Source organism: Lampetra fluviatilis, chromosome 42 (assembly GCF_964198595.1).
Source record: "Lampetra fluviatilis chromosome 42, kcLamFluv1.1, whole genome shotgun sequence".
Lineage (NCBI taxonomy): Eukaryota > Metazoa > Chordata > Hyperoartia > Petromyzontiformes > Petromyzontidae > Lampetra > Lampetra fluviatilis.
In genome coordinates, this window is record NC_136316.1 from 1,236,658 (window position 1) to 1,261,182 (window position 24,525).

At 53.9% G+C, this 24,525-nt stretch overlaps 1 protein-coding gene across 5 annotated transcripts in view; it reads left to right on the plus strand.

Annotated features, from left to right (window-relative positions):
- The window catches only part of LOC144946629 (kinesin-like protein KIFC3), a 48,838-nt gene that overhangs the window by 4,724 nt on the left and 19,589 nt on the right, over positions 1-24,525 (plus strand). For 2 of the 5 annotated variants that reach the window (XM_078875646.1, XM_078875647.1), the window contains exons 2-6: positions 527-640; positions 3,841-3,925; positions 17,590-18,032; positions 21,509-21,583; positions 23,989-24,123. In XM_078875646.1, coding sequence (XP_078731772.1) covers positions 563-640; positions 3,841-3,925; positions 17,590-18,032; positions 21,509-21,583; positions 23,989-24,123 — 816 coding nt within the window. In that variant the 5' untranslated portion in view covers positions 527-562. Of the gene's footprint in view, positions 1-526; positions 641-3,840; positions 3,926-16,666; positions 16,764-16,936; positions 17,231-17,589; positions 18,033-21,508; positions 21,584-23,988; positions 24,124-24,525 lie in introns of those variants that run through there. The other 3 variants (XM_078875648.1, XM_078875649.1, XM_078875650.1) reach the window with 3 other exon arrangements.

A 24,525-nucleotide genomic window follows, 5' to 3' on the forward strand; every position in this document is an offset into this window, starting at 1 on the left:
CTGACTCGAGTCCAAGTCACATGACTCGAGTCCACACCTCTGCCACCAGCACAGGAAGGTGGAATTTCCACCGCTGACTCTGGGTAGCCAACAGAGATGCACCACCACCGCGTGCTTAATTGAGAGTGGAGACACAAACACTATTAAGTATTTACACATAACTTGCAAGTATGTGACCTGCACAGTCAGCCCAGCAGGTTGAGCATTCCAGTTGGAGCTGGTGCTTCAGTGGGTGTATGCCTCACAGCTGCCCGATGTGCTTGTGGGTTGTGTCGCGTGTCGTTCGGTGTGACGTCTTGACGTTTTGCTCCACCTGCTGTGAGCGTCTTCAGGAAAAATTCAGTTCCTGGAGGAAGAGACCAGTCCCTGGACAAGGTCCCAGCACGTGCAGTGAACTGTCAGACCCCGCGCCGGGCGATGTGCAGTTCAAGCCGGACGCACAGGTGTTTGCCATGTGTTGCCAGACGATGGAACGTACGGTCACATGTGTGTGTGTCCCCCCCCCCTCTTCCCATATCCCACGCAGCTCGCGAGTCTCGGAGTGCCGTGCCCTGCCCCAGGGATGTCTGAGGCCACGGAAGATATCGGCACCGATGCGGTGTTGGAGGAGCAGCTGAATGGATTGTCTTTGTGTCGCGAGGTAATTGCGTGCCAACTCTCATCTTCTGCAGACCAACAGGCTCCTCGGGCAATCGCTCAAAGCAGCACGACGGCGGTGGCTGCTGCCTCCACAGCTGCTGCAGCTCCACATCGAGCACCCCCGCTTCGTATTGACGTTTCCCCCGATGCTCGTCTCTTGCCGCGCCCTTCTTGATATTCTCAACCAGCAGCATGGAGGGAAGGGGGCACCGAGACCACCGTCGAGTCCGCTCAGCGGCCCCTCGTCGACAGTGTGCTGCGACCGCACGGTCTGAGCACATCCACAAAAGCGAGTTGGTTGTGGTTCACGTTGGCCCCGGGTGCTCTACACGCACCCTGGCCGCTACGGAACCTGTTGAGCAGGGGCCCATGACCGCAGTGGCATCGTATGCGTGGCGTCATAACTAACCAAGGTCATTCCACTGCTGGATGAAGGCATCTCTATGCTATCGGCATTCCCTACAGTCAGGAAATGCAATAATCCCATCCAGCTGCTGCACATGAGTTTATTTCATCACTCAATCTCTCCGGCGAACGCTAACTTCGGGCGTGCTGTCTCCTTTGGCTGCCACTCCCACATCCCGCGACGTATCCTGCCCAAGGCCAGTTCATTGTCTCAGCAGGGCACGATGATCTATTCAAGTGGCGTCGTTCTCATGTGTTCCTATTTCTGTCTCTCGGTGTAATTCCGAGCGTGCATCTCTCCACGCTTTGCGTAGTTTCACCTCTTGTTTCACATTCTTTCAATCAACGTCCAAGATTCTGATCCGCATTCATACGTGACAGCGGGTAATACACACGGCTTGTTGACGTGATCATTATGAACACACCGGGACCAGCGTGTCCTCGGGACAGGGCGATTGTTTTTCTCGACTACAATCGGGGAAGCTGCCGTGGTGTAATGGATAGCACGCAATTCTGAAGTCGCCGTTTGGATCTCCTGGTGCAGCAGTTGGGACAATGGGACGTGTTTATTAAATCACCGGCCCACCGTCACCCAGCAGGATAAATAGGTACAACCATAGTCGATTGGTAGGTAGGTAGGTCACGTGTGGTGGGGTAAAGTGTGGGTACACCCACCTCGTCCAAGACGTCCGGTCAGCGTGGAGGAGTAGACCTCATTCACTGTCGAGGGACTCACTCAGCCCCCCTTCCACTAACAGCGGAGCGCAGGCCTGCACCTTTACCTTCACCCTCTGAGGCAAGCATCACAGTTGCCGCAGCCTGACTTCACAAAGTAAAAGTCGCGTGTAATTCATATATATGCTTTACCACTTAAATTCTTTAAAAGACAGTGACACCCGCATACCAACACTCCTGTTTATATAATCTGTTTACCGCTTGAGAGCACTTGCGGTATGTAGGCAGCATTTGTTCTGGATTGCCTCATTTTACTGCCAAATGTCTTGATATTGTGCGCATCAAAGATAGCAGAGATTGCATAGCAGAGCGTGATGTTTGGCATGGTGGGTTTATGATCCCCTTTCCAGGCAGTGAATGTTAGTCATCCTCATCTATCATCATCTCTCCCATTGCCGCAGTGGTCCAGGGGGCGCCACTGATACCTCGACTCTCAACTCTCTCCGCTATTTCCCATCTGCCTGCCAATGTGAATGTTCCATCACGTAGATGGAAAAAAAATCTAAATTAAAAGCAAAAAACCCACGACGGTTCGATCTCAACACAAGCGGTCTTCTTCCCTCCCCCTCCCCCCTCTTTTCTCTCCACCTGAAGAAGACCGCTTGCGTTGCGATCGAAACGTCATGATTTTTTGCTTCTAATTTCGATTTTTCTTTTCTATCTACGTGACTTTACCAAAAGAACCAAGAATATGAATTCCTGCAGTCACGAAAGTTTTGAGTCTAAACCCCTCCTATGAGTAACGCACACGGCGATTCCCTGCGCCTACGACCATCGGGGCAATGCTCATCTCCCGTGTACAGTCCGAAGCCAGCGGTGGAAATTCCACATTCCTCTGGCGAGTCTAGTCAAAAGGCCACCACCGTTGAATTCCTCACAAGGAGGTATAGTCATTTTACCGACCCCAGAGGAATGATTGGCTGAGTCCAACACCCAACCAGGTTTTGAACCCACAAGCCTTCCGATTGCGAGCCGCTTGCTCGACTGCCGAGCCACCTGGTCAGATAAGTGACCCCTATTACCCACATTCTTTTGTTATTGGTGGCCCATAATTGGGTAATTTTGCACGATTATCCATGGTTGAGAGGCGTTGCTTCTATCTCCATTTCCTGCGACTTAGAAGTGGCTGCCCAGCGTGCAAACGTATTCCTATTATTTGCAATATTTACACGGGCAATGAGAATCACGTGGCTAATTCATACCATTAGCGTGTAGCCAAAGCCTCGGACAACATTATCAGGAACGTGTCCTAGCTGATTGGATCTCGGAAGCGAAGCAACGTGGATGCGAGCCTCGATTGTGCTTGAATGAGTGACCACCATGCATGGCAGGTTGCCAGAGATGGCTGCAGGGCTATTTTGAGTGCACCAGTGGCAATGCAGCAACATCCATTGGTCTAATGTCCCTCTGTGCTCCCGGGTTGCATATTCTCCCTGCCTTCACCAACTCGCTGTGCCCAGCATGGTGAAGTATGGTCGAGCACAGTAGTCCCTTGGTTAACGTTTTACATCCGTTCCACGAAAACTACTGTTAATTGAAATAACTGTAAATGGAATTCACTTATAAGTTTAAAAATAAGTAAAACATAATTGAGAGCTGTTTCCACTGCCAAAACAGAAAACGTTATGTCAACAAAGCCAGTCGAGGTCTAAACGGATTGGCCAAATTAGCGCCCGCGTGCATATAATGTAAACATACCGCTAATCGAAATTTTAACGTTCGCCGAAACCATGTGGGTCCTATGGGAGGCGAAACGTTAACCGAAAAACCGTTAACCGATGTCACTGCTAACCGAGAGACTGCAGTAAGTCTAACGACAGGCAAGGCATGGGGGGGGGGGGAAGGCCTTTATCATGCCGCGTATTGACAAATATGCTGCACATGTAAATGTGCGTTGTTGTAAAGTCTTACCTGGTTAATAATCAAAACCATACCAACGCTGAGTGACTTGGTGGGGCTTGCCCACCCTAAGCCATTCTGCACACTGTGTCGCCCCCCCCCCCCCCTGCGTGTGGCTTTGTGTGGTTAACTCGCGCCGCTGTCCCCTGTTTGCCGGTGCAGCTTCGACAGCACGGGGAAGCCGAGGGGGCCCGGGAGGAGATGGGAGATGCAGCGGAAGAGATCGACAGCCCTGCTCCTTCTGCAGGTGAGGTCTCTCAATGGTTGCTCAAAATGGAGCGGTGTGTGGATTTTTGGGCGGCTGTGCGAGTCTGAGAAGAGGTGGAATGATGTGGTATGAGAGGATATGGAGCTGAGTTGACCTGCCAATAACTGGTACCAGCGGTGTCAAGATCGGCCTCTTTGGAGGAGGCTCGTGAAGGACGCTACTGGGCAGTTGAATGCAGACGCCCTCCAGAGGAGCGACGCTCGCAACAACGAGCGGAGCGCCGGGCGGCTAAAACACAGAGAAAGTTGGCACAGTAGGGGGAACAACAGGTGGTGCATCGGCCAGTCATCTCAGTCAAATCAGTCAGTCAACCCGTGGCACCTGGGTCTGTCTCGTAACCTCCTGCCAACGGGCGATCGATGCTTCACATGACTTTAAAGTTCACATAGCCTGGCACAAGCGCCGTGGTGACGTTACCACCACTTAGTGTTGAATGGTGGCTGTTGTTGTTGTGGGGTCAATGAGGAATGGTGGTTGTACGTATGTTGAGCTTCTCTTTCGCACAGTACATCGCTAACCGTGATGATCAGAGGTGCGGTGGCAGAACAACAGTACTAAACACAAAACGCAGTTTTAAAGAAATGAGTTTTCAATCTGAATTTTAAAGTGCATAGCTCCAGTGGCTTCCTAGTGTCGTGGTTAGAGGACTGCGCTATGAAGCCGGTGACCGGAGTTCGATTTTCGCTCATGGCCAACATCGGTGACAAATATTTGAGCTGGTCCTGCGCCGTCCCGAGGTTGATTCAGCCTTAAACAAGGACTCGGTGTGTGTAAATATCAGCACTGTTGAGACAAAGGTGGCCGGGCATGGTGTTGGCCACCCATCCCCTCGTGTACCGTGCCGGCCTTCGTAGGTGCTCGCTCGCAGCAGTTGCCCCCAACAGTCTATTTGGGCTGTAAGGAGATCCTTGTCTTTTTTGGGTGCAAGCATTCTGCTGTGAGGTCAGGTTGTCACTGCCAGTTACTCAGCACGACGTCTGACGTTTCGATGCACGTGTCGGCTGGCATCTTAATCGTGCCGTCAATGTGTGGGCACAACGTGAACGCACAGAAACCGAGGCAGTAGCTTCGAGCGCCTCGCGCTACTTTCCCGCGACCATTGTAAATGTGGCTTGGCGGCACGGCGATCAGCTCGGGATGAGTGGATCAGGTTGCCGAGTTGCGTGTGGCCGTGCTGCCATGAGCCGCGAGGCGCACCCCATGGGGGTCAGATCCATTATCCCATCCCCCTTCTCCTGTACGCTTCACGGCTGGGGAGAAATAATTGAAAACATTTTCAAATTACTTTTCATGCAAGGTTGGATTAGGTCAGATCACCCCCAAGCTTACGTTTATTATTATTATTTAAAAAAATGTTGCTACCTGTATTTCCAATTTGTGGGGTGGGTGATTGCACTGAGCACCATTGAGTTCGTCTGTTGAGTAAGCGGACGTGGACAATGAGGTGGGGCGACGCGTGGCTTTGTGGTGGACTTCAGCCGCTGAGTGGCGTCACAAAGGACGCGGAGGGTCGAAGCGAAATCTAAAGTTACGCTGGCACAGCGCTGGCATTCCTGGCTGTCGCCCGCAGCCGTCTCCCCCCCCCCCCTACTCCCCACCACCGCCGTACCGTCATTCATATTTTATTTCGGTCATCGTAAATGTTTAATGTCAGCTTTTGTGGAGGACTCGTCTTGCGCGCTGCAGGCCCTTCGTGATTTGAAACTGGAAACGCTGACGTTGATTGGCCGTGCCCTGCGACTTGGAGGGCCCCATATGGAATGATTGGATTGTGGAATGGCTTCGCCGGACGGCGTTTGGGTCACGGAATCAAAGTGAGTAAACGGAAAACCCGTAGTCCCGAGCCCGGCTGATGAGCACCGCTTCAATGCTGATTTGAGCAGGAAATGACTTTGACGGCATATTGTATATCATTGCAGTACGCCAAGAGCCGTCGCCAGTATCCCATTGCCTGACAAAATCGGAAATCTGACCCCTCGCATAAAAACCGCCATGGGATGCTGCACCGCCTCCTATTATCAGGAGCCACCATGACCACGGTTCAGCGTTGCCGGCATTACGGTATTATTTACAGACGCAGGCTGACAATGGGCTCGTTTTGCTGACAGCAGCGCTGTTTAATGGACATCATTTGAACGGCCCGGATTGCGGGAGAGGCGATGGGGGTTGGCGTGGTGTGGTACTAGGGCTGCTCGTGCCCCGTTGGGGAGCGGGGAATCACTCTGAGAGGGGGGCGGGGGGGAGCACTATTGTCAATAAAAACAATTTGGAGTGAAATTTACGAACGCTCGTGAATGTACCGAGCACGGACCGTTGATCTGAGCTGTAGATCTCCGTTGTTGCCGTAGCAAACAAGAACATAATGTGACGAGCAGAGCGAGTGAAAGTTACACCTTCCCATGCCGTTATTGTTATTATTACGTTTTTGTTCATCATCATCATCATCCGTGCTCAGTCCACTGCTGGATGAAGGCCTCCTCCTCATGGCCACGTGATGCGACGGTCCATATAGCCACGCTCCACTCGAGGACCAACATCGCCGCTCCGTCCGCACGTCGGACGCTCTCTCGGACGCTCCGACGTAAGCCTTGGACGTCGGCCCTGTCTATCGGCGAGTCCTCTCGCAAGCCCCCACTTCCTTTTCTTTACGTTCAGTACGATGTTACCATCACGGTTGCTGTGGGAAAATGTGTTCATGAACCCATCTGTGCTGGACCTTCCAGCATTGTCCTCTCGTATGGCCATTGGGCTTTTTTTTGGCACTCCAGTTTCCTTGAACACACTCGTTGTTATGGGATTGGCCAAATACTACCGAGTGAAGGGGTTATCTGCCGATTATTTTCCCTCCTTTTACCGCGTAACAATTTCGCAAATCTCAACTCGCATCGGGTTTTCGCTATTTCAGTGTTTGCTTAGAAAATCAGTCCCCGGTGTCTGGGGTTAAACATCAGTAGCATAACCGCAATGATTGGGTGTGGAAAGTATGCCAAACGGCCCAATGCAGGACCCTCTTGGAGATAATCTTGAGACTCATTCAGTCCGTTCAGGGTAAAGGGCATTAAATAAGAATAGACCACCATTGGAAGCTTTTTTGCCAGTAGCAAAATATCATAATTGTTTTTTTACCCTTTTATCTGGCAACAAAACTGACACCTTTTTTACAATGAGTCATGTTTGCATTGACCACAATACCTGCAGTCGGAATGCAAACAAAAAACACAACTCTGATCATGTATGCACTGTCCTTGAAATTGATTGGTCCACACCCGAGACAGCTTTTCTTCGAGCCTAGTCTCACATGGTCTTGGACCAGACGACGCCAAAAGGCGCACGCCTGTGAGACTCGGCTCTAAGAAAATCTGTCTCGGGTGTGGACCAATTAATTTCAAGGACAGTGCATACATTATCAAGAGTTGTGTTTTTTTTGTTTGCATTCCGACCGCAGATATTGTGGTCAATGCAAACATGACTCCTTGTAAAAAAAAGGTGTCAGTTTTGTTGCCAGATAAAAGGGTAAAAAAACAATTATCAAGAATAGACCAAACATACCCTCGCCAGGACTCTCCTGAAAACTGCTCTTGAGACTCCATTAGTTGTGCCTGGGTAAATGATGAATGGCATCGTTATTTATTGCTGCTGCTGCTGCTGCTGGGGCCATGCCCCTTTGGTCAGGGCAGCGCAACGCACTGTCAGGAATTCCGAGGCCTATTCCGCAGTGGGATGACTCTGCTTGCGTCAGCATTTCCCGTGCCGTTGACGTGTTTATCAGGGGCTGGGCGGCTACGGTTGCCCTGCTGTGCAAGCAATGTGGGTGCGAGGACTGTGGGACTTGATATGTTTTGCCTTTTACAAAACGAAACTGGAAGCTACCTGCTAAACTACTTCGAGACCTACGCCACCTCCACCAGGCTACCTGAATGCAAAGAAAATATGCGGTTACTAAATATATACGTAGCGTAGATGCAAATTGTCAACGAAAAGAGCCTATGCGTATTAAAAAAAACACTAATATTAACTATTTTAAAAGAAGCAGATGGCGCGTAAGAGATATTTGCATAAGATGAAAAAAAATACTTTTCTCATGCAATAATTATTTGCTGCAATGGGAAAAGGTTTTACTGTATTAGTAAGGTGGTTGATGGTGATTCTGATTCGCATTTTCACTGAAAAGAAAATGGGAGCAGAGGTCACCTATCCCCATCACAAATTGATAAATACTTCCACCAGAAAATGACAAAGGGTCTTCAGAAGACCCCAATGCTCAATCGATAGACACGTGCACCAATAACTTCTTACAACGTGCGCCGAGATATGTAGATTCACTTTCAGCTTTGGTATGTGTTGTGTTAAAAACGAGTGCTCGGAATTTTAATTGAAGATAAAGTCAAATAGGGAGGCTGCCCATGGCAACGCAGTGGGAAGAGCTGAATGCCGTTTGTTACACTGGCAAGTGCAGATGCTTGACGAGCTTAGCTCTCATTTTTAATAACCTGACTTCACCAATAAAGATGCTGCAGGAGATTGGTATAGAGATCCCGTTGCACAATTGAATAGATCTAGTAGCTACTGGCGAAATCGAGGGTTGACCATGGAGTGAAAACACAGAGAGGACAGCGGGTTCTGCACCAATATCGCTGATGCTATTCCTTCTCTTGGGATCCACCAGACTTTGTCAAAAATCATAATGTGCATTTGTCCCCCCCCCCCCCCTCCGGGGGTACTGACCACCCTCTCTCTCTGGCTCGTGGACTAATAGGGGTGAACCAAATAGCATCTCAAATTCGAATGCTGATAAACACAACAAATCCGATGACCATTGTCAAAGCAAATGACTGCCTCTCTCCCATCCCTCTCCTGTCGCTGCCTCACTGCTCTCACCTGACTACATCTCTGTCTCATCTGGAGCATTCTCTTCTCTCATCTCCCAAATCTATCGATATCTCTTCTGTCATCTGACGAGGATTTTTCATGCATTGAAAGAGGTGGTCGGTGGGGGGAGCAAAGATGATTTCTGCTTGGGTGTGCCCCAATTGGGCCCGCACCCCCACCCCCACCACGACCACCACCACGACCACCACCACTGTGCGTGCCGGACGCTGCGTTGGTTTAGCGACGAGGGACACGCCGGGCTGCGGCGCGTGTCTCGTGAATGCTCCGTCTCTTTAACAGGGACACGCGCCAACGGATTTACCCGAAAGCAAAAATGCCATAAAATGTAAGAGTGTTATTTTAATTTAGTTTGTTTCGCGGTCAATCGACAGTGTCCGAGTGCGCACTCCATCATCGTTAGGAGTGCAGTATTGGATTAATTTAAAGCACCATATGCCGCGTAATTGGAAAAAGTGCTGACGATGCAGAGAAAAATCCGACGCCGGTAAATGCGCGCTCGGCCCGTCGCCATCTCTGCTGTGTCCGTCCCACTGCCGGGCGGTGGCGCAGCGTACGGCGCACGGCCCCGCCGTTACAGCGGCGTCGTAATCCGGAGGAAATCCGATAGAGGAACATGGGGAGGCGCTCTCCAAATGACAGCGCCGAACGAACACGCGCACGCACGCACACGCGCGCGCACGCACCCGCGCACGCACGCACCCGCGCACGCACGAACGCACACGGCCCACCATCGGCCCACTCGCTCTGGCTCGGTTTCGGTATTCCACAAACGCCACTCATTGTCGCCGCGCACATGAAGACACTTGTCTTCCGTGCGCCACGTGCCACCCCGGATGCGCCGCTTGTTGTCGGGTGCTTTGTTTAAATGTTCCGAACCATGACCGACACGACGTGGAGAACGCCTTCTTCGCCCAGCAGCGGCTGACAAAGAGCTGTACGTCGTTATGTTTTATTATTATTCCGCACGACCCTCTCTGTGACGGCGCGGCTTAAACATTCTGCGCGTCAGTCAAGGCGCGGCTTTGGATTTTGAGACGGAGCGAAAACCAGCGGCCAATTTGCATACGATTACAGGCGGTGCTGTGCGACATTTATCAGTCCCGCTACGCGTGAAAAATTCGCTCCCTTGACCGTTGTGTTTTTGTCTCGTGCATGGGAGTGCTGTTAACACAGCCCGCTGCAGGCAAACTCCCACAACGATTGCTAAGAATCACAAGTCACCGAATTGGCCGATGGATGCGTCGACACACATCGTCGATTGTAAATGTTGTGGCTTTGCTCTCTTGACGAAAGGGGCCCTACATTATTGTTATTATTGAAGCCAGTAGAGAAAGCCTCCTTGCCATGCAACATGAAAATAAGAGGCGGCTGTCATTGCTATCATACTCCGCTCACGATACTCCGGGCACTGAACGTGATCTGCTTTTAAGGCAATACAATGTACTGTACGGTTTACTTTATTATTCACGATTTTCCGGCGAAATTGTTTAATTAATAGGAGCACGAATTGAAAAGTTAGAGCGATTTTAAATGAACCGTGGAGTCAGTCTTCAGTATTGGGTACTCCCATCTCCTCGCTGTCGCTATCTGTGACGCAAATGTCCTCCGCCAATTCAATGCAACGTTTCTTTGTTGTACGGAAAATCCCGTGTAGCCAGTTACCCAGCTAGTTTCGGTTACAACGGGCATCAGCAGCCACGAACAACAGAGTTACCGTTGGGGTAGACAGGAGCCCAGCCAGCAGGCAGCCAGGAAACTCGAGGCGTGGATTATTTTTGGTAGCCGTATGAGCATTGTAATTGATAGCTCAACATGAAATCAATCCAAGACAATTTTAATTCCACACAAGCGGCTGGGACGCACCGTGGCGGCGTGGGCGATGAGCGTGAATTGGGGGCGCAAGGCGGCTCCTCCTCCTGCTGCTGCTGCTCCCCCCATAGACGCTGACCTACATTCCCCAGCAGCCCCCACTCCCCCCCCCCCCCCACGGACCTCAGCGAGAACGCAGTCGACACACGCGGCTGAGACATGGGCAGCGAGCGGCGGCAGGCACTGCTGCCCCCGTGCCGTCTGCTCGTGGCGGGCAGCCTGACCACGGCATGGGAGGTATGTTGGCGGTGTATGTTTGTGTCTCTCCGTGGCCTTCTGCGTGATGGGTGTATTGTTGGTGATGATTTGGTGTGTCTGGTGGTGATAATGGTATGGTGGTGATGAGTACGTGATTGGTAATGATGGTGATATGATGGTGATATGATGCTGATGACTATTGTGATGATGAGTGCAGTGATAATTATGAGTGCTGTGATGATGATGATTATATGATGGTGATGAGTGGTATGTGATGATGAGCGTTGTGATTGTGTGGGGTTACATGATGTCAATTTTATGATGGTGATAAGTGTTATGAGGATGATATTATAATGATGAATATACTGTAGGTGATGAATTGGTGTGGTGATGATTATGGTGAGTGTGGTGTTGATTGTGATATGGTGGTGATGAGTACGTGATTGAAGATGATCGTGATATGCTGCTGATGACTAATTGTGATGATGAGTGCAGTGATCATTATGAGTGCTGTGATACTGATGATTAAATGATGGTGATGAGTGTTATGTGATGATGAGCATTCTCATTGTGTGGGGTTACATGATGCCAATTATATGATGGTGATAAGTGTGGTGACATTGATGTGTGGGAATGATGACAATATCTTGTGTGACGGTGACAGTGATATGTGGTGATTATGGGAGTGTGGCGATAATTGACTGCGGTGGTGATGACTTGCAGCGATGGTGTGTGGTGATGCTTATGACTAATAACATATTGTGTGTTGATAATTGTCATTTGTGATGTTCATGAGTACAGCCTTTGTGATGATCATACGCAGTGTGAACGATTTATGATAATAGAGTGCGTGATGATGACCGTAACAACTTTTTGTCGTGTTTATGATGAACGTCGATGAGTGCGGTTATGATGATGATGACGATACGCTGCGTGATGACACTGGTACTTTGAACATGTCAACTGGCGCGTGGTTTTGTACAACATTGACCGGGCTGCCATCGGAGTGGCCACGCGCGGGGAAGCTCTCTCTGCGCCCCGCGTTCCGTGCGCCTCGTCACGAACACCGTGTCGATTCGGGCTGCAGGGTGGCGCAGTGGTGACACTCGCCCCTCGCAGCAAGAAGAGCCTGGGTTCGATTCCCGACTCGGGCACCGATCTGTTGTCGAGTTTGTATGCCGCCCTCGGACCTGTTCCGCAGACTGTGTGGGAGTGTTTGGAGTTTGTAAGTTCTCCCCTGTTTAGCACGATTATCTTTGGGATTCTCCAGTTTCCTCCCATAGCTAAAAGAAACCCGACCAATGCACCGTAACTGGTATTGGTTAAAACATCCCCAATGCTGAAAAAATATCAGCAAACTTACTCGTAGACGATTCCACACGGCAACATGGCTTCCTAGCGTGGAAACTTGGCAGGACCCTCCTGAATGAAAAGTCTTGAGACTCATCTGGGCAGTGTTGTGTGAACAAGCGTAACACTATTCACGTTATTCTAATTCCATTTCTTAGCATGTCCCAGCTGTACAACTTTAATTGCCGTTGCTGTCTGTCACCGCCACCTTAATGGCATCTCCACCGTGAGATGTGAAATGCAGTGTGCCCGCGGGCCTCCGTGCCCCTGCAACACAGCGGTCAGCGCTGGGTGTTGCCCAGGGCCAAGCCCCCACGCATTAGCATTTGTAAGGCCAATAATCCGCTAATCCCCTCGCGTCTTTTTATTTTTAGTTTTGTTTTTCCGCCGATGTCGAGATTTCCCGGGTAATCTGCGGCGGCCAGAGATGGGGGTCGCGCCGGAGACGAGTGTGGAATATGTGCCCCCCTCTGGGGTGGCTTTTGAAGACATTTCACCTCGCGTAGAGGGGGAGCCGCCGTGGGATAATGGTTGGCGCACGGGACGTGCAATTCGGAGGTCGCCGATTCTAATCGATATCCTAGTTTCGGCTGTTGAAACACTCGGGGCAAGGTTGCTACCCGCTACCCGCCCCCCGCCCCCATCGCCTCCGTCTACCCAGCAGCATAAATCGTTCCACTACAGTTGGTCGATGGGTAGGTCGCGTGTGGTCGGGTAAAATGTGGGTACTTCCGCCTCTTGCAATGTGCCTCGCCAGAGGGGCAAGAGGGCCTCTGTAAACCTGCCCCAAGTGGAGGCCCTTCCGCCAGCAGTGGCGTGAGCAGGAAACTGCAGGGCTGCGCCTTGACCCTCTGTCCTTGCTTATGCGGAGTGACAACCGCCCTGTTGAGCTGACCACATCTCCGCCCCTCTCCCACCCTCCCCCACCACTACCCCAGGAGTGGTTATTTATCTTCCACACGCACCGTAAATGCCACGCTTAGGTAAATGAGCAGATTTACAAGAGGGGGGAAGAGAAGTGCTGCTGGCTCGCGCAGAGCGCCATGAATCTGGCGGCACGAGTGGAAAGTAAAATATGTATTTCTCTGCATATCTGTATCTGAATCGATCCTGGGCTTCTCCCCTCCACAACTTCACCAATCCACATTGACCAACGCGGTCGAGCATGGTCCAATAACCCTCATGACCGACACGCCATGGGGAGAGGCCTTTAATTCGCCGATTGACACAAAGCACTTTAAATTAACCACCGGTGTCGTCATCGATGTCATGTTGTCCAGCCGTGGATGGAGAACGGCATCTTAGTCGTGTATGCTTTATGCAATAAATAATTATAATTAGCGCGCTCAAATGCACTTTGGCGAAAGTGTGTCTCCTTGTGAACGCCACTTTTGACGTGACTCACATTGCGTTAGCAGGCGTCGTGTGGCTGTTGCTGGCTCGAGCGTCGTGCAGCAGCTAAACCTGTTTGGCAGTCGTTTGAGGACACGAAATGCAACGCGTTCATCAATAAAAACGCCGCCGCCTTAAAAAAAATAACGTAATCGCCAACGTTGCACGCAGTGGCCAATATTCATGGCACATGATTAGCTAGGCCCGCGGACACAAGAGTTGGAGGTCACGCTACCCACCACCGTGGAGTCTGATGGGACAGTCATCTTCTGCTGCCTGAGACTCGCCCATCCCTCCCGGCCGCCCTCCCGCATCAGATACCGCGTCCGGCCTTGCGGCTCGGATTCCTGGCGGCATTCCTGACCGGTAACAGTGGCCCGCGTTGTGAAACCTCGCGCGGCCTGCCGCCCCTTGTTTGACCCTCCGGTGTTGGGCGAGCGAGCGACCCGCCGTGCCGTGCGGGTCGCCCTGCGGGCTCGTCGATCGCACTTCTCCGCGCTGGTCGGTGCGGGTTGGTTACTAAAGGTGTGGGGAGCAGTTCAGATGTCACCCGTCACTGATTGTAGCCGCGGCTGGGAGTGAAGCTCAGGTGGCTGTTGTCGCAGCACGCTGTGCAGATGTTGTATCAATCCGCTGCTGGATGAGCACCACCTCCCCCCCCCCCCCCCCCCCCATGGCATGCGGGAGCTATTTTGACGATAGTTGTCCATGAGTTAGTGAGGGCGAGGATCGCAGGTGTGGGGGGCACAGCATTTCATAACTTTGGATTTTGCTGCACTTCTCTGTGCTGCGCTAAATGTAGCCCCGTGGCCTGTACCACCTGTGATGCATGGTGGCCGCCCAGGTCATGGTGACTGTTCCCATATCCAGGCGTACCACTGCTTAGCTTCCGATATTTGATGAGAATCAGTCGCATTCTTGGTGATTTGGTCATGGGTTACTTGCTAAATACGAACTGATGTCCTTTATCCAGAAACGCTTCGGCGAGTCTCACGACTCTCTCGTACAGGAGGGTCCTGCGTTGCGACGTTTGGCCAATCCAATTTTAAAAGTGATTGTCGCGTGGGATGAAACTGACGTGCCAGGAGGAAAGTCGCCAAGCGGCACTCAAAGCTCTGCACAGGCAGATTCAGTCCACTCCTCCGCGGTCGTCCCCGCATGATGCCAGCTCAGCCGGCACTAGCAGAAGAGGCAAGAGAGAGGGCCCTGTTATCTACCTTTATGGAGCGAATCTCCATAAAAACGACGCGATAAAACATTATTATTCAACTGAGGAACAGCTGACCACGCAGCCTTGCGTAAAACAACACACACTGGCGAGCGAAGATGATGAAGGCTGTTGGGATTGTTGTGGGCAGCTGCTTGGAAAGATCGTGGCCGATTGCTACTTCTGGCGCAGTCGGTTGATGTTGATGGTGGCTTTGTCGTGGGGATGGCGAAAGTGCCGGTTGTCTGCAAAACAGAATGCAATCAACATTTGTCGCTGGGGGTGGCTGCACTGCGGGCTATTTCGTCCGGGTGTGGGTGTTTGTCATTTCAGACTGCGATGAGCGCATGATGCGGTTATTGCAGTGATTACACGCGTGTGCCCACTCATTATGACGCAGCGGTGTCTGGTTTTAGCTCTCTCGCTGATCTAAACAAGGAAGACCTGGCGCGGATCATTTATAAAAGGGCGAAAAGCAGGACCCTTGCAAATATCACAGGGCAACACCTCCGGCACTTATGGACAGACACAAAAGGGAAGGGGGCCTTTGCGTACTGTTTAGCGCACTGGACTTGCAATCCAGAGGTCACCGGTCCAACCTCTTTGGTGCCGCCAGGAGCCCATAGCTTAGACAGAATGCTCTTGCCAACAACACCAGTTAACCCAGCAACAGCTTTCCTTCAACAAGACTGACTGCCGATGAGACCCAGAAAGTCCCCCCCACCCCCCCCCCCAAAAAAAACCCCACCACAATCCACACAAAGTCTGCTGGATAATATTGCTCTGTGTGGCCAGTTGGCCGATGGACACATTTATTCGTGTTATTGTTCACGTTGGAAACACGGCGTGGAGCTCTGCTCCTGGTGATTTCTCCGGCTCACTGCCGATATTCACAAACCACTTGGCCTCTTCCATTGTCTGCCAGACGGCCCCCCCCCCATTCCCCCCGCCTTGCCCCGCCCCCACTTTCCACTTCCACCCCCCGCCCTTTGTGCGAGGTGAGCGTCGCCACATTTAAACTTCCGACAGCGCGCAGCGATTTCCCTGCGCGCGAGCTCAGCTGCTTCCCCCGTCCCTCGCAGCTGCGCGAGCGGCGTTTGAGCGCAGAATCCGGGGTCCGGGATTTCCTCCCACCCCCCACCCACCCCCCACCCACCCCTCCACCTCCCCCCCTACCACCTCCCCCCCCACACATCTACCCCCCCCACACTCCCGACCCACCCCTTGTCCCATCGCGTTGACGTATTTTGCCCAGTGGGACAGCCGAGCCGTGATCGGACGGGAGGGTTGGAGTCCAAGTTCAAGTTTGTTTGTTTGTTTGGTTTCACCGGGGTGAGGACTCGACGGACCGGCATAGGAGCCTCGCTTGCAAGAGCGACCCGGGGGCGTTGGCCCGCCAGCAGGGGGCGACGATCGATGTTCAGTGGAATCCCCGAGTGAGTCACTTGAGTGGAAGAGCAGCAGCGCTCTGGCGAGAGCTGCACGCTCCGAAATCGCGTGCAATGCTCATCGGCCCCGGCCGCTTTCCAACTGTTCACGAACTCTCTCTCCCCCTCATTGCGTTTTAAAATCCACTTTGTGGCGCGTCGGAAAAGCGCGCTAATTGTCTCGCTAATTGGCTCGCCGTGAACTCTTCTCTCGCGCGCGCACGCGGCTCACACTCCTGCTGGAGACGTTGGGCGCGGAAGCTGCGAACGTCGGGCGGACGTCGAAACCAGGGGGTGCCGGAAAGCGTCTGGCGGGAGGAGAGAAGGGGGCCTTCTTTGCGGCGTGGCCTCTGTGCCGTAGTCAACTCCCTCTCCATATATGGCACATTCCACAGTCCATTTCCTCGCATGCTGGGGGGCCTCGCAGAGGGCTGGCTCACTCGCGAGCGCTTCTCCGGGGTGGCTTTGCTCGTGAGATATAGAGGTACGTGTGTGTGCGCGCGTGTGTGCGCGCGTGTTTTTTAATGAGAGGAGGTGGTGGTGGGGGGGGGGGAGTTCTTGCGCAATGAGTCACGGCTCCAGGGTGTGCCCGCGGTTCTCCGCTCCCAGACACGGCGAGCGTGTGCGTGCGTGCGAGCGCGTGCGCGCGTGCACCAATGCGGCGCAGATGTTGTGACTTGGGCTCTGGGAGAGGAAACTCGCTCGCTCCGCCGCGCCTGGTGGCGGCTGCGAGCGAGAGACAATCCCAGACAGTGGTGATGCACGATCGCGAGCCGGCGTGTGGCGACAGATTCCGGGGTTGAAGGAAACCTGTTGTGCCGCCCGTGTTCGAGAGGCTGCTGCGGGTGGGGGGTGATTACGCGCTGCTGCTGCTGCTGCTGCTCTTCCGCGGAGCTGCCGCCTGCGCCGCCAGCAGTTTGACGAGAGTTGCCCGGGAGCCTCGGGGGGTTGGTGGGTAATCGCACGACGACGACGCCGCCAACAAAATACTCGGTCGACAAAGTTGCATGTGAAACTTGTTGCGGGCGTATCTGAAGCGCCCGCTTTGCAAATTGGTCGTCGGGACACGGTGACCCAATTCTGGCTGCGGGTCGGCGCTGACACCAACGGCGGCACTGACAGCAGCAGCAGCAGTGGCAGCCAGCGGCGTGTAGCACTCCTAAAGGGCGCAGTGTGGGAAATTTGCCCCACTTTGCGAAAAGAGGTCGTCGCGTGCGATCGCGCTGAGAGCGGCGCGCCGAGCTCCGAGCGAGCTGGACAGCCCTCCTCCTCGTCGCGCTCACTCTCCCCGCGCGCCTGTTTCCGCGCAGAGCCGTCGTTTCGGGGGCTCGCGTGGCCCACGCCCTCGCGGCCGCAGCACGAGGCTCTCGCGGGATCCCCGGACGGCGCCGCCGAGAACGGAGGCGGCGAAACGCTTCTCCGCCACGCCGGCCGGCCCGTGGCGGAGGCATGCGGCGCTGGCGGGCAGCGCTCGGCCACGGACACGGTCAAGCTGCGGGCGCCGCTGAACGAGCGACTTTCGGACTCCATGGACGCGCGCGGCCCCTGCGACGGCCACGGGGGCAGGAGGCGGGCTAGCGTCGTGGGCGGCCTCGACCACGCGGACGGCTGCGCCCGCGGAGATGCCGCGGGGAGGGCGGCCCCCACATTGGCGGACGCCTGGAGGGTCAGGCAAGAGCGGGCGGCTGTGGGTGGCCACGCGGAGAGCTGGCAGGAGCAGCACTATCGGAGAGCGCCAGGCCCAAGAACGCAGGTTAGCGTATTCGCGTGCCGAGTGCAGTATCGCCTCGTTATTCACGAACTTGCTAGCTGCGCTGCGAGAGAAAGGAAGTGATGAGATAAAGTGATGAGATTAATTTAAAATCATTTATTTTAAAGGTAGGTTTTCGTAGGCCAATGTCATTAACAGCGAAATTTGGTTTTCAAGAGTATCTCTGGAACGCATCACTCGTGAATAGCGAGGGAATACTGCATACACATGTCCACTCACAGCCATGGGGCACCACCACCGCCACCAGCATGCTCTCATGGACAATCGTGTTATACTGCGGGCTTCATATCTCACTGCATAGTTTCTAGGCTGCCAGTAGCTTGGAGTGGGCACATGACAAGCAACCACAGCCACATGGAGAGGTATTATTCTCGATGTGGCGTCCCCGGTGTGGAACATCACATCTGGACAGATCCGGCTGAAATTCAGCCCAGGTGACACCGCCGCCACAATTTGACGGGCGCGGTGAACTACCCAGGGCTCATGTTCCCACTTTGTGCACAAACTCAACAGCAGTGGTGTGTTTTTAGTTCCGCCGTGCGTTTTTTCGTTGTTGTAAATGTGCACTCGCGTTCGTTCGCGCGGCAGGAATTCCAGTTAAAATTTTAATTGTGAGCGCAGGTCCTCGTGAAACTGTCGCGGGGCGGCTGACGCGTAACCTGGGCGCCGTGTGGCAGCATTCTAGTGATTTATTTACTTTGCCAATGGCTGCTGCGCTGGGCTTAGTTTCAGCCGGGTCCGTCTGGGGCTGGCGATCAGGTACAAATATTTCTCGCCGCTCGACACACCACGTCCAGTATTGCCTCCTGTCACTATGGCCGTGGTTACGTGTCACGTGCCAGGTCGCCGGTTGACCGGCAACCTAGAAAATATTCGGTGAGAGGCTAAGCCGTCGGTCCTGCGTGAAGGAGGCAAAGCAGCGGAGGTTTTGAACGGCCATGCAGAAGTGACCGTGCACTTGTGGCACGTTCGTCACGCGGCATTTGGTTGGTCATCCCCCGTTTGACGCTGTCCTTTCATTTGCCGTTAGCGTCAGCATCGTCTGCGTAGACAAACTATTTGGTGGTGGTGCTGCTGCTGCCTTGCTGGTGGTGCACAAGCACAAATATATTTTAAAAAACACCGCAATACATTCGACAATAACATTGTGGCCTTAATAATGAAAAAAATTGGTGACGTTTTGGGCAAATGGCTCTTTACGTGCCAAAGAAGAATGTCCATTTCCCCCGAAACTTCGATTTTGAAGTCCACAGTGTTGTTGACGAATGTGTAGAGTTTGTTTTTAGTTCTGTGTGTACAGCTCATTTAGGCTCATTTATTTCTAACCAGAGTCCTCATTTCTGCGGTTTGGCCTCTTGAGGCCTGAGGAATTGCAGTTAATCACCATCGTGAACACATTGCACTCAGGGCCGCCTCGAACAAGGCCCTGATTGTTTTGAAGTTGCGTGAATTAAACAAATAATAGGCGGAGTACCTCGTGACTTTATAAAGAGCGTGTGAAAGAATTTGAAGAAAATCACGGATTTTAAAAGCGTGGTTTTTATGAATGATACGTTAGTCAGTGGCCTGCGGGTTGCTGCCTGGGCATAATGGTTAACGCACACGAGACTAGGAATGTTCCATCGCCCGACTCTCCCGCAGTTGAAACGGTGGGGCAATCTTCTTCAATCCACCCCCATCCCCCTCCGGGACCCCGCTTCGGTCCACGTGCAGCCCGAATGGGCACAACTACAATTAGTTGATCGCCATTAGGTCACGTGCGATGGGGTAAAAAGTGTGGGTACTCCTCCCATTTCTTTTTAAGATGGTCTGACCAGCGTGGAAGAGTCACAAAATAACCCCACGAGTGGAGCTCTCGAGAGGTGCTGCTTCGAGCGGAGGCCCTTTCCCCGGCAGTGCTGTGAGCAAGCAGTTGCAGGGGGGCTGCACCTTGACCTGTTCTTGTTGCTTGCATGTCAAAACATGGGTCCTGCTTTCTGAGATTGTGCTCGATGGCGAGTGAGTCCCCATCGCTGGGCTGACGGGTCGTGGCTCAATCTCTGACGGGTCGTGGCTCAATCTCTGACGGGTCGTGGCTCAATCTCTGACGGGTCGTGGTTCAATCTCTGACGGGTCGTGGCTCAATCTCTGACGGGTCGTGGCTCAATCTCTGACGGGTCGTGGCTCAATCTCTGACGGGTCGTGGCTCAATCTCTGACGGGTCCTGGTTCAATCTCTGACGGGTCGTGGTTCAAACTCTGACGGGTCGTGGCTCAATCTCTGACGGGTCGTGGCTCAATCTCTGACGGGTCGTGGCTCAATCTCTGACGGGTCGTGGTTCAATCTCTGACGGGTCGTGGTTCAAACTCTGATGGGTCGTGGCTCAATCTCTGACGGGTCGTGGTTCAATCTCTGACGGGTCGTGGTTCAAACTCTGACGGGTCGTGGTTCAATCTCTGACGGGTCGTGGCTCAATCTCTGATGGGTCGTGGCTCAATCTCTGACGGGTCGTGGCTCAATCTCTGACGGGTCGTGGTTCAAACTCTGACGGGTCGTGGTTCAAACTCTGATGGGTCGTGGCTCAATCTCTGACGGGTCGTGGTTCAATCTCTGACGGGTCGTGGTTCAAACTCTGACGGGTCGTGGCTCAATCTCTGATGGGTCGTGGCTCAATCTCTGACGGGTCGTGGCTCAATCTCTGACGGGTCGTGGTTCAAACTCTGACGGGTCGTGGCTCAATCTCTGACGGGTCGTGGCTCAAACTCTGATGGGTCGTGGCTCAATCTCTGACGGGTCGTGGCTCAATCTCTGACGGGTCGTGGCTCAAACTCTGATGGGTCGTGGCTCAATCTCTGACGGGTCGTGGCTCAATCTCTGACTGGTCGTGGCTCAATCTCTGACGGGTCGTGGTTCAAACTCTGATGGGTCGTGGTTCAAACTCTGACGGGTCGTGGCTCAATCTCTGACGGGTCGTGGCTCAATCTCTGACGGGTCGTGGTTCAAACTCTGATGGGTCGTGGCTCAATCTCTGACTGGTCGTGGCTCAATCTCTGACTGGTCGTGGCTCAATCTCTGACGGGTCGTGGCTCAAACTCTGATGGGTCGTGGCTCAATCTCTGACTGGTCGTGGTTCAAACTCTGACGGGTCGTGGCTCAATCTCTGACGGGTCGTGGTTCAAACTCTGACGGGTCGTGGCTCAATCTCTGACGGGTCGTGGCTCAATCTCTGACGGGTCGTGGTTCAAACTCTGACGGGTCGTGGCTCAATCTCTGACGGGTCGTGGCTCAATCTCTGACGGGTCGTGGTTCAAACTCTGACGGGTCGTGGCTCAATCTCTGACGGGTCGTGGCTCAATCTCTGACGGGTCGCGGTTCAAACTCTGATGGGTCGCGGCTCAATCTCTGACGGGTCGTGGCTCAATCTCTGATGGGTCGCGGTTCAAACTCTGATGGGTCGCGGCTCAATCTCTGTGGCGCAGGCCCAGGCGGTGGAGGAGGACATGCGGGAGAATGGAGAGATGCCGCCGGTGCTGGCGCTGGCGCACGCGCCCATCGTAAGTGGAGGGGTCTCGGTTACCGCCGCGTTTCGTGTTAGTTGGGAGCTGCCACCGCCACTACCACCGCCACCGCCATCACCATCACTATCACCACCACCACCACCACTGCCGCTAGCATCACCATCACCACCATCGTCACCGCCATCACCATCACTATCACCACCACCAATGCCGACGCCACCACCGTCGCCGCCGTTACCATCACTACCACCAACACCACCACCATCATTGTCACCACCCCGACCACCACCGCTACTACCGGTACCGTCACCACTTCAACATGTAGGCTTTCGCGACCAATATTGTTGATAGTAAAAGTTTTTGAGTGAGGTGGCGTGAATATAAATGTGTCGACACATTTATGTTAACGCGATCTAAGCCAAAAACCTCTGCTATGAATATCAGCACCACCACCATCATCATCACCACCGCCGCCATCACCACCAGTGGTTAAAGCAAGCATTCATGGGGTCTGCTTTAAATCCACACTAACTTAGTCACACGGTGACGTTGTTCCCCACTGCACGGCCGTGCCAGCGCGTTACAAGGTGTAAGCCCCGTCACTGGGCAGTGCTACGAGGAGGAGGGGTGGGGCCCAGATTGGAGGGCACGGGGGGGGGTCACGGGTCACAGCGACCCCCCCATCCCAATAAACATTCACCGCCGAGTGTACAGTGACGCACTGCTCAAGGCAAATGCGTTTCTCCCCCGGCTCTTTCTCCCCCCTCGCGGTAATCTCTGGAGATGTGATCCCCGGCGGCGCTCGTGCTGAGGCCCTCTGTCGCGCCGGGGTTTGTCCATTTGGCGAGTAATGAGCCACTGGCCTTCCGGCGAGTCGATTAACTGGTTACGATTACGAGACGGGGTCGCGATTCTTTTCCAGAGTTGATTCGCAAGAGACGCGGAGGACTTCGTCGTCCAAGTGATTGTATTCATTGTTGTTTTAGTCATGATTGTGGCACCTTTGTTATAGTCTTACCGTCACTGGTGCCCAGCAAAGCAACCGTCTACAGTACACAGGAGTTCACTCCATGCTGCGCTTCGTTCGTCACTTTAATGGGGTATGAAACATATAAACACTTCGTTTATAGTTGTAGTAATTCAGCCTTCTCCTTCTAGCAGTCATCCACAATCGAGAGATCACTTGGTTAAAATGTTCTTGCCAGCTTTCCAGGTCCACTTACCGCCTCCCATAAAACCACATTTTGGAAAGGTATTTCACGTCGTCGTCGTTGTTGTTGTTGCGTGCGTGCACATTTTCGGTGTATATGCTCCTCAACTCATCGGCATTAATGACGGACGCGTCGCGCGGTGTGGTAACGTCGTTGAGGACGACGTGTCGGAGCTTCGCGTCGGCTGGGCGCCGATTCGGCGGAGGCTCGAGCGGTAGCCTCTTGCGAGGCTAAGAGCCCCTCCGCGCCGGACACCGGAGCCGCAGCCTGCTGAGAATTCGCTCGCTCCGCAAGCGGTCTTGTCTGCCGCTCAGCACTCGCGCCCGCCGCGGTGGCCGGTGATGCGAGGGGGAGATGCCGGCGGCCATCGATCGCGCTTGCCCGTGCCTCGTCGCCCGCGGCCAAACGAAGACGGGGGCCCCTCTGCCCCCCCGCAAGCCGCGAGGGCCATTAATCATTGCATGTGCGCGTCGCCAAGGTCGCGCGCGCATTAAACGATTAGCGAGTCAACCCCGGCGGAGCGTCCTGCTTTGACGTTTTCTTTATTAATATTTAGCGCTTCCGAGGTGGAGGGTGGGGGGGTGGGGGGGGGTGGCAGAGTTTTTATTTTTTCCAGGACAAATTTCGCGCGAGCGATTGCCCAAGTGCCGCGGTTATTCCGCTTTGGCGCCGCGCGCTCACGTCCGCTCCCGCCGCTTCACGACCTCCCTCGGTGTGGTTTTGGGAATGTCCCACCGTGATTTCGGACGTTTTGCTCCACGTGCCCTGGCGCTTCTTCGGGAGCAACGTCGGCGGGCACGCGACCCCGAGCGGACGCGCTGCGGAGGGAGCCACGCGGCACGGCCGCGTGGACCTGCGCAGTCGCAGAGCCGCGACCCGACTGCCGTTGTGCACCGCCGGAAATGTCGAGCATCCCCCGGCGGATATCGCGCGGTGTTAACCAGGGGCGATGACGCGACTGCTCCGGTCCTCTCTGTAACCTGACCGATAACCAGCGGGATGCATTCGTGAGAAGGGCACCTTCAACTTGGAGAGGGTGTGTCTGTGTTCACCCCTGCATAGAGGGATCTGCTAGCATTCGCGACTTCTACCGTGACACCGTGCATCTGCAATCGAACCAATAACCACTGGGAGTTGTTCGCCAATGGGACGGGCAGCCCCAACTTACAAAGCGCGCCTGTGTGACTGCGGCTGTTGCTGCTCACAAGTTCTCTCCCCGTGCGCCCCCAGGTCTCCACGGACTCGGAGAAGCAGATCGAGGTGCTGCGCGTCGACAACGAGCGCTTGCGCAGGAGGCTGGCGGCACGCGAGCCTCCATCGCCCACGACGGCGCTCCCCGAGACGGCTCACCAGGGCCTGCACCTTGTGAGTGCTGCTGATGGGACGGTGGTGATGGGACAGTGCTGATGGGACGGTGGCGATGGGACGGTGGCGATGGTAGAGTGGCGGTGGGACGTTGACAATGGGATGTTGGCGATGGGGCAATGAGGCGGTGGCGGTGGGACGTTGGCAATTGGATGGCCAAAGCGAGATTTTGCTGAATTGAGCATTGAGGAAGTGCTTAACTCCTGTTTACAGCCCTGCGCAGGTAGTGGTGGAAATTCCACATTCTTGTGGTGGCTGAGCGTCTTCAGGAAAGTTTTTGACTTCCCCCAAGGCGTTTTTTTTTTTTATCGACGCCGGAGAGATGATGGGCTGAGTCAATCCCCAATTAGGATTTTAACTCGCAACCTTCTGATTGCGAGCCACTCACTCTACCCCTGAGCC